Below are 16,798 nucleotides of genomic sequence, written 5' to 3'. Positions count from 1 at the left end.
CCCTTCATTATCTGTTTTGACTCTCAGGTATCTTTCTATTGTTCCAGCATCACACATATTTTCTCATCAACATAGACCACAGCACCACACCTGAATGGAAACCACAACTAAGCTACGTGGACAAAAACTAGTTTAGCTTACAGTATAACTTCTGACCGGTTGGCATAAATTAAAAGTCCATAGACTTGGCTGCCACATGACGTAATTTCTAAATGCCATGCATTGGAGGGGTATCGCCCCTCAAAATCACACCTGTGTGAAGCGAGGGGCGCACTTGTCGCCGTACATCATCCAATAAAAAAAATCATATACTTCATGAATTAATTTGTCAACTTATGTTATTATCTTTTAACCATGATACAATATATGTTTACAAAAAACTTCATCTTTTCACCATGATCATGAAGCCCCGAGCTGAATTAAAACATTTGCACTCGTCCACATATGACGTAAATTCTCCATTCATTGACAAAGACATGTAGACGTTTGTGTTGGGTGGCGTGTGCGCGTAACAAGCACGCGCGCAACAAATTAATGGGACCACGCTCACGTGAATACGCTTGCGGTGTCGGCATCGCGACTTCTCAGAGCAAAAAAGCAGGTCTCACTGAAAATGAACTATAGGCACGTTTTATCGCTCCCCGTTTACAAGGCCCTTATAGGACAAAAAGCTGTAGCGGCCCTCAAAAATAAAAAAGGTATCAAATGGCTTAATGCAGATCAAACTGAGGGCCATTGAACAACCACTCCAGAACCCAGTGGAATTGAACCAGGAAGAGCGTTTTCAACTCAAATCTTTGAGAAGTGAGGGGCGCTAATATATTGAAGTAACTCATGTTGGTTAGGTGATGTAATGGTGATGTAACACAAACGGTGCCAACACAAACATTAAATGCCATTAACAATAAAGAGAAAATATGACGTATATGTTCCCGTCATTGTCAATGGCGTTTTTAAAACAAACATTGAACAATAAACAAACCTGTATATAGAGCCCTCAAAAAATAAAAAGGAATGGCATAGTGTTCAGTGGTGCCCGAAAACCCCACCCACTGCTACGCCCTATTGGTAGACACTCCATGAACACTGGTAGCTCCTGAGGTTTGGTATTGTAAAAAGAGTGAAATACTTTATTAATTAAAGTTAGATTTATTTTAAATCTATAACATTTCCAACAATAAGTATTGCTTTCTAATCAGAAACAGTTGCGCTTTTCAATTTATTTTAGTTTAATTCATAAAGTTTAACACTTCACAGATCAGCAGATTGCACGCACGCACCCACGCACACGCACACACACACACACACACACACACACACACACACACACACACACACACACACACACACACACACACACACATTACAGACACACACACACACACACACACACAGAGTCTGTACGTTTTTAAACAGGGCCGCCGTAATATGACCTTTTGACCTCAGATATGCACCTCCCCCCCGACATTGTTGTCCTCGGAAGCAGCGCTCTTCTCCGCCTCGCCAGCGACCCCCCGCTGACCCCCCGCCGTGACCCCCTGACCTCTGGTGACCCCAGGTGCGTGACCTTTGACCTTGTGGCGCTGCAGGTCCATCTCCAGATTGATCCAGTTCTGGATCATGTGATCTCTCTCCTCGAAGGCCCGCCTCTCCTGGAGGGGCGGGGTCACGGGGGTCACCGTGTAGTCCTGTCGAAAATTAACCAAATTAATTACTTAGGTAAAAGTATCAAGATAGCTCCATTTGGAACCCTCTATATCTACGCTGCTACGCTTTAGCTCCGAGATGAGTTTCAGAGGAAAGCTATCCCTGGCCTGCACTGGTTGAAATGGCGTCTAGCTGGGTCGAGCCCGTCCGCAAGTAGTGGATTAAACCCCTTTCGCAGTATTTGTTTCAAAAAGTAAAGGTAATGTCAGCCAGTACCATGTTTTTCCCCGGTTTTCCCAATGGAATCTTATGGAAGCAGTACTGCACATGCAAACAGGGGTTGACTGGACTTTTATTTTTTTAATTTAAGCCTGATTTTAAGCGGTCGTTTGATGCTTATGTTAAAATGTTACGTGCCTATGTTAAGTTTCTCAACTGTATCTTGGTTCTGATACCTTTACTTTTTTAAACAAATATTGCGAAAGGGGTTTAAATCCACTACTTGCGGACGGGCTCAACCCAGCTAGACTCCATTTCTACCAGTGCATGGATAGCTTTCCTCGGAACCTCATCTCGGAGCATAAGCGTAGCAGCGTAGGTTCCAAACGGAGCATGTATTAAGACTACAATGTAGAAATACTCGGTTATAAGTGCAAGTTTGGAGTTCAACACTCCCCCCCCACCACCCCCCCTACCTGGCGTTGGGCGGAGCATAGTCTGACGGCACGCACACTGAGGTAGCAAAGCTCCGCCCCACTGAGCAGCAGAGACACTCCCGCTGCCACGAGCATGAACCAGATGAAGACCGACTTCTCTGTAGGCCTTAAACATACATGCATACATACATGCAATTAGAATCAGATGAAGACCGACTTTGCTGTAGGCCTGAAAACACAATGATATTATAGAACCAGATGAAGACCGACTTCTCTGTAGGCCTGAAAACACAATGATATTATAAAACGAGATGAAGACCGACTTCTCTGTAGGCCTGAAAACACGTTAAAACAAGACCAACTTCTCTGTGGGCCTGAAAACACATAGAACCACATGAAGACTGACTTATCTGTTGGCCTGAAAACACAATGTTATTAGAACCAAATGAAGACCTGACTCCATTGTAGGCCTGAAAACCCATAGAAACAAATGAAGACCGACTTCTCTGTGGGCCTTCATTGTCAATGGCGTTTTTAATACAAACATTGAACTAAACACAAACATTAAACCTGTATATAGGAGGGGAAGGTTTTTAAAAACTACTGAAACTAACTGAAACTTTAGTGTTACAAACTTTAGTAAAACAAAAAATCAATGGTTAGGTTACATATCGGTAATTCTTGTGATCAATGGTTTAAATATGTGTAATTACTAGAATTGCGCGGGGCTTCAGCCCGCTCATCCTAGCGCCGCGCGTCGCCAATGGGAAAAAGGCAATAGCGGGAGGGCGATAGTGTTTGGGTTTGTTTTACTTTGAAAAGCAAACATGGCAACCCATGATGTTTTCATATACCCAGTTGCGTGGGAAGTGCAAGCAGGGCTAGTCGCAATGTTTCTATATGCCATGTTGCTTGGAAGCCGCAAATGTGGCAACTTAGCGGGAATACTGTACTGTACTGTACTGTACTGTACTGTACTGTACTGTACTGTACTGTACTGTACTGTACTGTACTGTACTGTACTGTACTGTACTGTACTGTACTGTAGGCATTTAGCAGACACTCTTAATCCTGAGTGACTGTACTGTACTGTACTGTCCCGTATTCCTCCTATCATATGTACTGTACTGTAATCATTTGTACTGTACTGTGCTGTAACTTTACTGTGCTGTACTGTGCTGCTCTACTGTACTGTAGTGTACTCAGTGATGTAAATCGGGTGAGTTTTACGTCCCAAAACAAACTTTATAGTTTTGGGCCACAATACACCAACAACCTCTGCGTCCACGGAATGCACTGTACTCAGCATACACAGTAATAATAATCCACGTGGGGAAAAAAATTGCGGGGAAAGAAATGCAGTAAAACAATAATCTAAGGACATGATCATTTTGCATGCCCGCATCCGACCTCATCCTATGGTATAAAAAATACACACACACAGAGAGAGAGAGAGAGAGAGAGAGAGAGAGAGCGTCAGTCAAGTGGCTGTGGCTGTGATGCGCTCCGCTCAAACAGCTGATCTGCGAGCTCATCAACGTCATCAACAGCTGGTTGCAAAATGCCCCATACAGGTCCCAAAACATGGTATTTGTGAGCACCGCCACTGTCCATATTTGTTTGTCTTATGACAAAAAATGCTCCCCAATGTCTGAATCTGTGAGCTTGCAGGCTGGCTACGACGAACACTAGCAGTGTAGCTTGCTCGTTAGCTCCTCAAATTTGTTCCACCTGTGTAATCTCAGCAGCGCATTGAAGTGGGCACAGGGCAAAATCAGAACAAGGCAATATGTGATACTAACTAAAGCCTCCTAGACCCTAGAGGACATGCGGCTGCTAAATGAGAACGGTTTCCCCTATCAGCTAGCATGCTACTTGTAACTTGTGTGCATACTGCACACTGTCCTACACTGTGTGTGTGTGTGTGTGTGTGTGTGTGTGTGTGTGTGTGTGTGTGTGTGTGTGCGTGCGTGCGTGCGTGCGTGCGTGCGTGCGTGCGTGCGTGGGTCTGTAACAGACAAAAATGGACTCTCAAAATTGATTTTACAATATAAATTAAAATAATAATAAATTGGGGTCCCAGAGATAGAAATGTTAAGAAAGACAGTCAGCTATACACGGTCAACATGACAGATTACAGTATCACTACAAGTACAAGGAATGACAATTAAATCAAATTGGATAAAAAAGCGGGTAAAATATTAATTTTGAAGGAGTATTCAGTTTTATTGTCTTAACAACTTAATAACTTGAAGCAATTATTTTTAAGTAATTGCAAAAAGGTGCCATAATCCGATTAATCGATTAATTGTTTAAATAATCACCCGATGAATCGATTATGAAAGTAATCGTTAGTTGCAGCCCTAGTGACAGATTCAATGGGAAACACACTTTGTGTAATAACACATGCCGATATTTTGAGTAATAATTGACCAATAATTGCAACTGCAAACAACTTTTGGTTGGTATATTAAGCTATGTTAAATCCACTGTTGCCCACTATTAGTATTTATTACCGAGTTGTGCTTGCTAATACTACTAGCCTACATTACAAATATACTGTATAGGCCTATTTGATATTTTTATATATATTTTTGTTTATAAAATAAAATAAAAAGTTTTATTATTATTATTTTTGAGTGGTACAACCACTCCTGTACGGAGCTATGTGTGTGGGTGGGTGTATGGGGGTCTGGGTATGAGCAAGAAAACAGCATGGTTGTTTTTCACCATCTGTGCGCAATAATGCACACACAAACACACACACACACACACACACACACACACACACATATTAACTGTATGCTTTTGGGGGTGCCAGTACATTACAGTACAGTAGAGGGTACAGTAGAGGGGCCGCCACACGGTAACTGTCATTTCTCAACTGTTTCGGACGGTGCGTTCCTGGGGGTATGGAACAGGGTATGAGGCTCGGCACCGAGCGCGACATGAGGAGATATATCTATCTGGAACAACTCTGTGACGTCACTTGCGCACAACGTTTTGCGTACAACATTACCTATGTATATATAGATTGTGATCAATCATTTAAATGTGTAATTAATGTGATCAATAATTTAAATGTGTAATTAATGTGATCAATAATTTAAATTTAAATTAAATATAATTTAAATTATTGTGATAAACCCACCTGGACAGGAAGCAGTCGACCTTTTGAGGACAGGGGAAGTGGTTACAGACATAGCGATGTTGGAGGGTGAACCCGAACAGCAAGTACTGCCCCACGATGAATCCTACCTATAACACATAAACATTTAATGTTATAATAGTATAATGCCCTACGATGAACCCTACCTTTAATTTATAATCATTTGCTATACTACAAAATAGCTCAAAGCTCTATTGCTGATTACTTAGGTTAGAACCCGCCGCAGTGGTGTCCGTTTAGAACTTAAACCAGGATGCTTCGACTTCTGCCTTCTCCCTGAAGCCGACCCTTGTTAAATATTCTCCGACCAGGCTTGTCACGATGACTAAGCCAGTTGGATCTATCCATATTCTACCACATCTATCTGATATCAGCACTAGGTCGGCTCGGGCCCAGATATAGGGATTGTCATACTGGACTTATCATATATTACAATTTACAATTTACAATTTTACAATTTAGGCATTTAGCAGACGCTCTTAATCCAGAGCGACTTACATTTGAGCAAAAACAAAAGCATGGGAATACATCACATAAAAGTATTTATCATGAAACATGCGTAAGCTAAGAAAGTAACAGTGGAATATCTATATAGTGAAACTATACATACACTTATACATATAAACTATACATCTTTACTACTATTTTTTTTACTACTATATCATATAACCAAGCGTCCTAGTCGGATATCCCCATATATGGAGACTGTATATCCAACGAACACTCTCCCAGTTCGGCTAATATGAATGGAAGTGAGAGTCTTCGTTACAATTACACTTTGTATATTATTTATTGATTACCTCCAGTAGGATCTTTGCGAGAACGTGCAGCGTGTAGGAACGAAGCAGACGTCCTCTCAGGCTGATCTTCCCCTCGTCAGAAGTGTACTTGGGAAGCTGAATAGCATCATAACATTAACATTATCATCCTAGGAACCTGAACAAAATCATAACATTCACCTGATTATTGGAACATGAATAATCATAATATTCACATTATCATCGGGACTCTCTTTTTTCTCGAGCCTTTGAGTTGATGGGCGCTGATGGGGCACCGGCTACTACTACAGTACTGGTAGTTATATAACCACATAATGTTACACAAATTATAATGTCACAAAAACTATGCGTAAACCCTAACCTTAACCCTAAACTCACAAAAACTATGCCTTAACCCTGGCGGGTTGGTTGGTTGGTGTCCAGGTAGCTCAGGCGGTAGAGTGCTCGCGTTTGGACCACACGATTCGATCCCGGGCACCGCCAACTCAGCGAATGAGTAGCACGTACTTCCCAGTACTGATCTGTGGATCTACAACGCATTGTAACAGGGATAGCCTCCCGCGTGTTATCGGCTGATACTGACAGTTAGCCACTCACAACCAAAAGACAAGATATTTGGGCTGGCGTGATTGGGAGGAACGGACTCCCGGATCTTCTTCTGTGCTAGTCACGGACTGACCATAACGGACACCATGTGCAAGCATAAGGATGCTGATAAGTGTATTTTGTACCAGAGCAGCCTAGGCCAAAGATCAATGATTAATTTTGTAATTGTGTCTAGAGATGTGCCGATACTGGTATCGGGTACTCGGGCCGATACCACCCTAAAGTACTCGTACTCGGTATCGGAACCAGGCCCGATACTTTGAGACGAGTACTACAACATTCAATTGACACTTGGCTGAACGCTCAATGCAACGGGAGCAAGTCTGACCCAACACGGCAGCAAAATGAGCAAAGCGCCCAAAACGGCTGATCCACAAGCATAAATGACAACTGACAAGTGTAGAACGGAGATCCATCGGCATCTACAGTATGTTTATATTCGGCGGGCGACACTGAATGAATTATCATTTTGATAGTTATAGTTGTCCTTTCTACTTGTAGCAGGAGCACATTAAAAGTATTTATTTCATTTATATCAGACCACCAGGTCCAAAAAAAAAGTAGTCCATAAAGTGTAGATTTATGTCTGTGTATATTCAGCGGGCAGCATTATTAGATTAATAAATGAGCATTAATTGTTATGCTAGGTGATGACTGAACCCAATATGCAAGCCACAAAACAGGAAGGTTCAAAATCCAAATGATTTATTTATATCCAAGGCAGTAACAAACAAAAAGTAGCATCTCCAAAACTCAAAAATACAAAATAGAACTAAGAAGTCCAAAAGGCAAAACTCGAGTACAAGGCAGTAAAATCATAAGTCCAAAACTCAAACCTTTCAAGAAGACAAAATCAAGAACCAGGAACTGCGGGGTAGAACTCAGGGACAATGACAAATGTACTGACAGTGAGTGTTTGTAAAGAGTCCAGTCTTATAGTGGGAAGGTTGATTGACAAATAGTTCACAGGTGGAATGACGAGGGAGTTGGAGACAGGTGAGTGAATGTGGCTGCAGAGTGGAAGGGGGAAGTGAGTGTTGCCAGGTCTGACAGTCTGTGGAGAGGTTGCCAGGTCTGGCAAGGTAAGCGGAGGGACAGATCCTAACAGTACCCCCCCCTCAAGGGACGGATACCAGACGTCCAACAAACATAACGAGGAACGCGCAGGGTGGGTGGAGGGGGCCTGGAGGAGGGAAAACTGAGGCAGAGCTGGAGACTTCAGGGGGACGTCCGGGGGGCTGGGACGAGGCAGCAGAGGTGTCGTCTGGGGGGCGGCCTGGAGGCCGGGACGAGGCTGCGGAGGTGCCGTCAGGAGGGCGGCCTGGAGGCCGGGACGAGGCTGCGGAGGTGCCGTCCGGAGGGCGGCCTGGAGGCCGGGACGAGGCTGCGGAGGTGCCGTCCGGAGGGCGGCCTGGAGGCTGAGACGAGGCGGAGGACCGTGGAAGCGGAGCCGGGTATGCTGCAGGCGCTGGACATGATGCTGCAGGAGACGCCAGGGGTGCTGCAGGCGGAGCCACAGGAGAAACAGCCGGCTCTGGAGCTGAAGCTGCAGGAGACGCCAGGGGTGCTGCAGGCGGAGCCACAGGAGATGCTGCAGGCTCTGGAGCTGAAGCTGCAGACGACGCTGCAGACTTAGGAGACGGGACCCCAGAGGCAAGCTGCAGCGGCGGGGCCTCGGAGGCGAGCTGCGGCGGCGGGGCCTCGGAGGCAAGCTGCAGGGCCTCAGAGGCGAGCTGCAGCGGCGGGGCCTCGGAGACGAGCTGCAGGGCCTCAGAGGCGAGCTGCAGCGGCGGGGCCTCGGAGACGAGCTGCAGGGCCTCAGAGGCGAGCTGCAGTGGCGGGGCCTCAGAGGCAAGCTGCAGCGGCGGGGCTTCAGAAAACGCTGCAGACGGGACCGCAGAGGATGCTGCTGGCAGAGGCGACGCCGGAGTTGCTGCAGGCAGAGGCGACGCCGGAGGTGCTGCAGGCAGAGGCGACGCCGGAGGTGCTGCAGGCAGAGGCGACGCCGGAGGTGCTGCAGGCAGAGGCGACGCCGGAGATGCTGCCGGCAGGACTGCAGGCGGAGCTGCAGGCGGGACTGCAGGCGGAGCTGCAGGCAGGACTGCAGGCGGAGCTGCAGGCGGGATTGCAGGTGGAACTGCAGGCAGAGCTGCAGGCGGGACTGCAGGCGGAGCTGCAGGCAGAGCTGCAGGCGGGACTGCAGGCGGAGCTGCAGGCGGGACTGCAGGCGGAGGAGGCAGAGCTGCAGGCGGAACTGCAGGCGGAGGAGGCAGAGCTGCAGGTGGAACTGCAGGCGGAGGAGGCGGAGCTGCAGGTGGAACTGCAGGCGGAGGAGGCAGAGCTGCAGGCGGAACTGCAGGCGGAGGAGGCAGAGCTGCAGGTGGAACTGCAGGCGGAGAACAGGAGGAGGATGCTGCAGGCTCTGGAGACGGGACCCCAGAGGACGCTGCACACCCAGGAGGCGAAGAGGATGCTGCAGACTCTGGAGACGGGACCCCAGAGGACGCTGCACACCCAGGAGGCGAGGAGGATGCTGGGACCCCAGAGAATACTGCACACCCAGGGGATGAGGAGGGTGCTGCAGGCTCTGGAGATGGAGAGCGGAGCGGCAGAAAACGGAACGGAGACAAAGTCCTTGGGAGCGAGGAGGATGCTGCAGGCTCTGGAGACGGGACCCCAGCAGACGCTGCACACCCAGGAAAAACACCCCCGGGGTCCCGCTGCCGTAGTGCTGGCCCGTGACGGGGCTGCACCGCTGCAGGCGGGAGTGCATCAGGACGGGAAGGGGCTGCAGGCGGAACTGCAGTTGGACATGACAGGCTGGGTGGCGGTGGTTCCTGGCGGTGTAGGCGGTGTATGCCTTTTTCTAGCAGGCCCCCGGTTTCCCACACTGTCAGGACAGGCTGGTCGGGTGGGCTTGGTGACTGGGAGACCCAGTGAGACACCCCCCCGCCTGTTGACACAACGGGGACCCCCCCGAGCCAGACGGGTGCCATACAAGGGATTTGTTGAATGAAGTTGTTCAGAACAAACAGGAACTTCCTCATCGCTGGGAAAACAGGGAAAATAATCCATACCCTTCTGCCGGTTAGCATCAGGGTTAGTGGGACGCAGGCTGAACACTCCAACCCTAATTGAGAGAGCTGGCTGGGAGGCACTGGGAGATGGGCTGGTGTCCAAAAAATCCTTAAGCCTCCCACGAATGACATTCAGGTGGGGGACAAAATGACCAACCCATGGCCTCTCTGCAAACCACCGCTGGTGGATCAAAATCTCCTCTTGGAGAGAAAAACGCTGGCTAGGTGGAGAGGCCATGAGCCGAGCCACCACATTCTCAAATATATTAACCCTCCTCTGAAAAGTTTGTAGCTGTGCTGGGTTCATATTGTGGTCAGTACATTCTGTTATGCTAGGTGATGACTGAACCCAATATGCAAGCCACAAAACAGGAAGGTTCAAAATCCAAATGATTTATTTATATCCAAGGCAGTAACAAACAAAAAGTAGCATCTCCAAAACTCAAAAATACAAAATAGAACTAAGAAGTCCAAAAGGCAAAACTCGAGTACAAGGCAGTAAAATCATAAGTCCAAAACTCAAACCTTTCAAGAAGACAAAATCAAGAACCAGGAACTGCGGGGTAGAACTCAGGGACAATGACAAATGTACTGACAGTGAGTGTTTGTAAAGAGTCCAGTCTTATAGTGGGAAGGTTGATTGACAAATAGTTCACAGGTGGAATGACGAGGGAGTTGGAGACAGGTGAGTGAATGTGGCTGCAGAGTGGAAGGGGGAAGTGAGTGTTGCCAGGTCTGACAGTCTGTGGAGAGGTTGCCAGGTCTGGCAAGGTAAGCGGAGGGACAGATCCTAACATTAATTAACCTACATTGTCACCAGTGTTGGGCATCGTTACTTTCTAAAGTAACGTCATTAGGTTACTGGATTACTGCCCATAAAAATAATCCCTTACCGTTACAGATTACCTTCTGAGAAAAGTAACAAGTTAGATTATTTTCCGTTATTTTCCGTTACCGACAATTGAAACCCATTTTTTTATGCTTGCGCAAGTTGGTTACATCGTATTAGCTAGGCTACTGCCTACCGTCATTGCGCCGCATTATCATGGCCTGGTTAAAAACGAGCTCTCTCTTTATTAACGAATATAATTCGCCACAATCGCCAGCCTATAGGCCTACACGTAGGACTGGACAGAAAGAGAGTGCAGAGAGTACAGACAATATGCCATACTAGGCTGTTGCGCTGCGCTCTGATGCCCTCTCCATGCCGCACACCGTGGCGCATGAACAACAACTCCACGTGGACCCCCGACGACCCACGTATGAATTAGATAGTTTATCATCAATGGCACGGCGGCCATCCTTGCAGGCAGTGACAGTAACAGAATGAGAATCCTGTAGGCTGTAACCTGTTCATTTTGGGGTGCATCAACAATTCAACATGATACTATGTGTCACGGTCTGCAGACCATATCTCCCTGTCAGCCACTCCCACTCTCCATTCCTACCCTCAGTCCTTGCCACACACCTGCTCACAGTCCCTCATCAGCCCAGCAGTGCTTCCCATTACAAACCTGTGAACACTTTGCCATTAACCTCCTCCCTATATAACTGGACTCCCTGCTTACACTCTTTGTCAGTACATACTGTCAGGATACCAGGAAGCCTGAACCCAAATGCAGAGTCTCAAGACAGTAGATTCAAAATAAACGTATTTATTAAAGCATGAGGCAGTGACAAACAAAACTCAGAAGATCCAAAAAGTCCAAATGCTCTAAATGCCAAAATGCTAAAACTTTAGAAGCACAATGCAAAGCACAGAAAACATAGTCCAAAATCAACAAGTCCAAAATCAAACCTTCACAGGATTGGAGCACAAAACAAGGAACCAGGAACAACGGAACATACAGGACTGCTCAGGGGAAAACAACATATGTACTGACAAAGAGTGTAAGCAGGGAGTCCAGTTATATAGGGAGGAGGTTAATGGCAAAGTGTTCACAGGTTTGTAATGGGAAGCACTGCTGGGCTGATGAGGGACTGTGAGCAGGTGTGTGGCAAGGACTGAGGGTAGGAATGGAGAGTGGGAGTGGCTGACAGGGAGATATGGTCTGCAGACCGTGACACTATGAAACTTAACAATTCATTAACTAGTACTCACCTAATGACGCCGCCACGGCGGATATACCTATACCATGTTTAACGTAATTCCAAAGTGTTTAGCCTACATTGTTTAAGTCATAGACACATGCGGTTTTTATGAAATTTGGCTAAAAGCATGTTGTTATTATTATTCCACTACCACCCGACACTAGACTGTCATGGCAGCTGGCTACAACCGAAACAACTTCCAGGGACCGTTTTTTTTTTGTTGCCTCGAGCATAATGAAAGAAAGGCACCTATACAAGGTCAACATTTTTCTTTCAAAACGATGATAATACTAGTGTTTAAATAGAACAAAATGTTTTATTTCTAATAAGAAATAACATTTTGGAATTTGATATTTTTTCTAAATCATTTCAGGCTATTATTATTGTGGTAATTCAACATTACAGTATCATTAGAAGTACAAGGCATGACGATGAAATTAAATAGGAGAAAAAAGGGGGTAAAATAAGTGGTTACTCAACAAAAATAAAAAGTACTTGTATCGGTACTCGGTATCGGCGTGTACTTAAAAGAAAGTACTTGTACTCGGTCTGAAGAAAATGGCATCGGGGCATCTCTAATAATTGTGTCAGCTGATCTGAAGCTGTATGTTCTGGACACTCGGGTGAAGAGAGGGGCTGAACTGACAACTGAGTGGTGAGTTGGTTCAGATGGCGGGAGAAACCTTCTCAGGCATCCCTGTGGAGGTTGGGGACATTGAACAGGAATGGACAATTTTCAAAGCCTCTTTTGCTGAAGCTGCAGCTGTGAGCTGTGGTCAGAGGTGCTTCAAGGGGCGTGGTAACCCTGGAGCTCCCTGGCGGGCAGCGACGGTCAGGGAGGCTGCCCGACTGAAGAAGGAGGCATACCGGGGTATGTTATCCCAGGGGACTCCGGAGACAGTTGCAAGGTACCGACAGGCCCAAAGGGCAGCAGCTGCGGCTGTGACTGAGGCAAAGCAGCGGGTGTGGGAGGAGTACATAGATACTTAGAGTATAGTCCGACAGCCGGGGTTGTGGGGTGGTACATTTGGTATGTAGTTTTGTTTGTATTGGCCTAACATATATTCTATATACACATTAATGAATCCACTTGCTGACCGGCTGTCGGTATTGAGCAATTGTTTTTATAGGGGTTTATATGTGACCAAGACCATGCCATTGACAAAAAATGTCATTATGCTTTAAGTAGCATGTGATATGTCAAACTAGGCGGGTTTTCATGATTCTGAATCCATTCCAAGCATTAGTTTTGCACAAAATACACTCCTTGGGCTAAAAACCTAAAAACGTTTTGGGCTATTTGGGCACATTTGGGCAAGTGGCTATGGCTGGATTCAAAATCATGAGAAACCCCTAGTTTGACATGTCAAATGCTACATAAAGCATAATGAACATTTTTAAATCTTGCCTTATATAGGATGGTTCAGTCCGACTGTTGCGCCCACATGTAATAAGCAATCCAATCGACGGATTGCAATGACGTGTGTACACGTCCTAGCGCATCTTCAATGATATCAAACGAGAGAAGAATATTCTGATTTTTTTCCTTTTTTATTTTTGAGTTGGGACTCCAAGGCCACCATATGTATGCTTCGCTCTTCATTCATGCGCAGTCCGTTCACTTCCTAGTTCACCGGTGCAGAAAGAATGCCTCGTCTCTACTAATCTATGGCGCTCTCCGTGGTTTTGATCTGATGGATATGCTAAGCTCTTCATTTCTGACTTCTCACCTGCCTCTCGTTCAAAAATATGAACACGTTGGATTATTTAGCGATGTTATGGAAACGAGAGCAAGGTAAGCAAGAAAACAAATAACTCCGTTTTCTTTCCGGAACATAAGGGGGTGCGGGGGTTGGGGCTTTACAGAGTAAAAGCGTCCGTGTCTTCCCGGCACCCCAGAGCTTCTATTTTTGTGTTAATTGTATAGTCACATATAAAACCCCTATTAACAATATTTTTAGGTCAATAAAAAAGACTATACACTGTACCAAATGTCCCATTTTAAACAAAAGAAGCCTGTTGACTGCCGGACAGTGGACTAGTATCAGGTAATAGGTATACCTGGTATACACAGATACTAATATCAGGTAATAGACCTGGTATCCACAGAGACTAGTATGAGGTAATAGGTATACCTGGTATCCAGAGAGACTAGTATCAGGTAATAGGAATACCTGGTATCCAGAGAGACTAGTATGAGGTAATAGGTAGCCTATACCTGGTATCCAGAGAGACTAGTATCAGGTAATAGGAATACCTGGTATACACAGAGACTAATATCAGGTAATAGACCTGGTATCCACAGAGACTAATATCAGGTAATAGACCTGGTATCCACAGAGACTAATATCAGGTAATAGGAATACCTGGTATCCACAGAGACTAGTATCAGGTAATAGGAATACCTGGTATCCAGAGAGACTAGTATCCGGTAATATACCTGGTATCCACAGAGACTAGTATCAGGTAATAGGAATACCTGGTATCCAGAGAGACTAGTATCCGGCAATATACCTGGTATCCACAGCGTAGGAATATGTTGGTCTGTTCGTCCAGGGTGGTGTGTTGTTGTTGTTTCATCTTCTTCCTCATCTAGAGACAACCACACAGAAAGATCCTTTAATGCAAGTGGTGTTCAACCCTTAGTTTTCACATCAAGGCCCATTTTTTATTTATTCAGCATTTAAGTCACAGACCACCATTGTTATGACATTTAGCCCCTCAGGACCACAACTAGAGAATATGTTGTTGTCGTTGGATGAGTTGGTGTCCACAATTACATGCTGTATGTATTGATGTTGGTACCATTTAGGAGAGATGACAGGCAAACTCAAAATCGAAATAACTATTATTCCACATTCTCTAATCGTGTAGACTTCTTGTCAATTAACTAATGCAGGTGTTTAACAAATAGCTTAACTCTTGAGGGTGTAAAATTACATTTGGTTTCATTTTACGCTCTCAAGAGTTAAAGAGGGTCCACTTGGTTACCAACTCAACATCATTTAGCGGAGGACCACCTGGAACCCCCTCAAGGAATGGTGGTCCCCGGACCACTGGTTGAGAACCGCTGCGATATTGGAGTGGATTTTGAAGGCCTACCATTGGGCGAGTGTGTGTGTGTGTGTTTGTGTGTGTGTGTGTGTGTGTGTGTGTGTGTGTGTGTGTGTGCGTGCGTGCATACCTTCTTCTCTGCGTGGATGATGTGCATCACGTGACCCAGGTACAGCAGGGTGGGCGTGGCCACGCTCAGGATCTGCAGTGTCCAATAGCGCACGTGAGAGATGGGAAACGCCCGGTCGTAACACACGTTCTCACAGCCAGGCTGCAGCGTGTTGCATACGAAGTCTGACTGCTCGTCACCCCATACCTAGAGAGACAGACAGACATACAGTTAGAGAGAGAGACAGGCAGAGAAGTCTAGTAAAAACTAGACTTCATTACTTTGACCATTAACCACTTTTGCGTTGAGTTTGGCGGTGTGGCTCATGTGATATTACAGATTCCATGTGCAACATACACAATCTGAGATCACAAAGACTGCAGAGACAGAGCACAAGATAAAAACATTACATGAACAACTGAAATTGTATGTCATAACCAAATATCATACATATCACATATAGAACAATCCATAAATCACTTCATCACAGAGTCACCCATCACAGAACAAAGACCGCCTGATGTACTGCGGGGGTGTGTGAGTTACAGTAGCTTGAAGCCAATGAGAAACAGAGAGAGTGTGTGGGTGTTATAGCAGATCTACAAGCTCACAACATGAAGGCTTGGTCATAACAAATATAGTAGTATAGTATAGTATAGTATAGTATAGTATAGTATAGTATAGTATAGTATAGTATAGTATAGTATAGTATAGTATAGTACAGTATAGTTCAATCAACCTCATGTCTATGCAGTGGTTATATAAGAAGTAAAGCACCATTATCCAAGGAGCTTTACACAGATTGTGCATTGCATTCACACATTCACACACCAATGGCAGAGGAAACTATGCAAGGCACCTGCTCATTGGGAGCAATATAGGGGTTCAGAGTCTTGCTCAAGGACACTTCGACACTTAACTTTGGGGGAGCACACATGGATCGAACTGGTAGCCGTAAAGGTCCCCAAACGGCCACTCTACCCCTGAGCCACTGCCGCCCCATTATTGTATTTAAAGTATTTAACAGAAATTTAAAGTATTTGCATTTCACAATAATAAAACAAAGTACCTTCTCTGCTCCGGCTCCCAGAACCAGGATGCGGAACACGAACAGAACCGTCAGCCAGACCTTCCCGATAACCGTAGAATGAGTCTGGACCTTGTCCAGGAGACGACCCAGCAGGTCCCACTCACCCATGTCTAGAAACAACCCAATGACAGGGTTATTAATTATCAACCCAACATGTAGGAATAACCCAGGGTTATTATCAACCCAATTAACACACCCCACTCACCCATGTCTAGAACAGTGGTTCCCAAAGTGGGGAACGGGGACCCCTTTGGGGTCCTTGAGAGAGTTCCAGGGGTTCCCCAGCTAAATGTTAATTTAGACCCAAATGGACCCTTATGGGTATGTAACTCAGAGAGTGTACAAATGGACCCTAACAGATCAAGTTGGTTCCATTTCTACACTCTCAGAGTTAAATTAGCAATGCTTTAACAATACAAATTGGGGTCTCAGAGATAGAAATGCTATTAAATGGGGGTCCGTAGCCTAATGCCTGTCAAACTGAGGGTTGTTGAAATTAAAATGGTTGAGAATAGCTGCT

The 16,798-nt window shown here is 45.6% G+C and overlaps 1 protein-coding gene across 1 annotated transcript; it reads right to left on the bottom strand.

Moving 5' to 3' along the window:
• Positions 1-1,442: 1,442 nt before the first annotated feature.
• LOC310877013 (gap junction Cx32.7 protein-like) lies at positions 1,443-16,386 on the bottom strand (the record flags this gene model as incomplete). Its single annotated transcript, XM_083790659.1, has 9 exons — positions 1,443-1,688; positions 2,343-2,469; positions 5,455-5,561; positions 6,273-6,368; positions 8,254-8,469; positions 9,372-9,444; positions 9,552-9,781; positions 15,210-15,395; positions 16,258-16,386. The coding sequence occupies 9 exons, from the start codon at positions 16,384-16,386 to the stop codon at positions 1,443-1,445; spliced, it is 1,410 nt and encodes a 469-aa protein (XP_083646785.1).
• Between the last annotated feature and the right edge of the window lie 412 nt (positions 16,387-16,798).

The sequence above is a fragment of the Protomyctophum parallelum genome (genome assembly GCF_964188405.1).
Source record: "Protomyctophum parallelum genome assembly, chromosome: 19".
Classification (NCBI taxonomy): domain Eukaryota; kingdom Metazoa; phylum Chordata; class Actinopteri; order Myctophiformes; family Myctophidae; genus Protomyctophum; species Protomyctophum parallelum.
The sequence above is the reverse complement of the archived record's forward strand: the minus strand, read 5'-3'. Positions and strand labels throughout refer to the sequence as shown.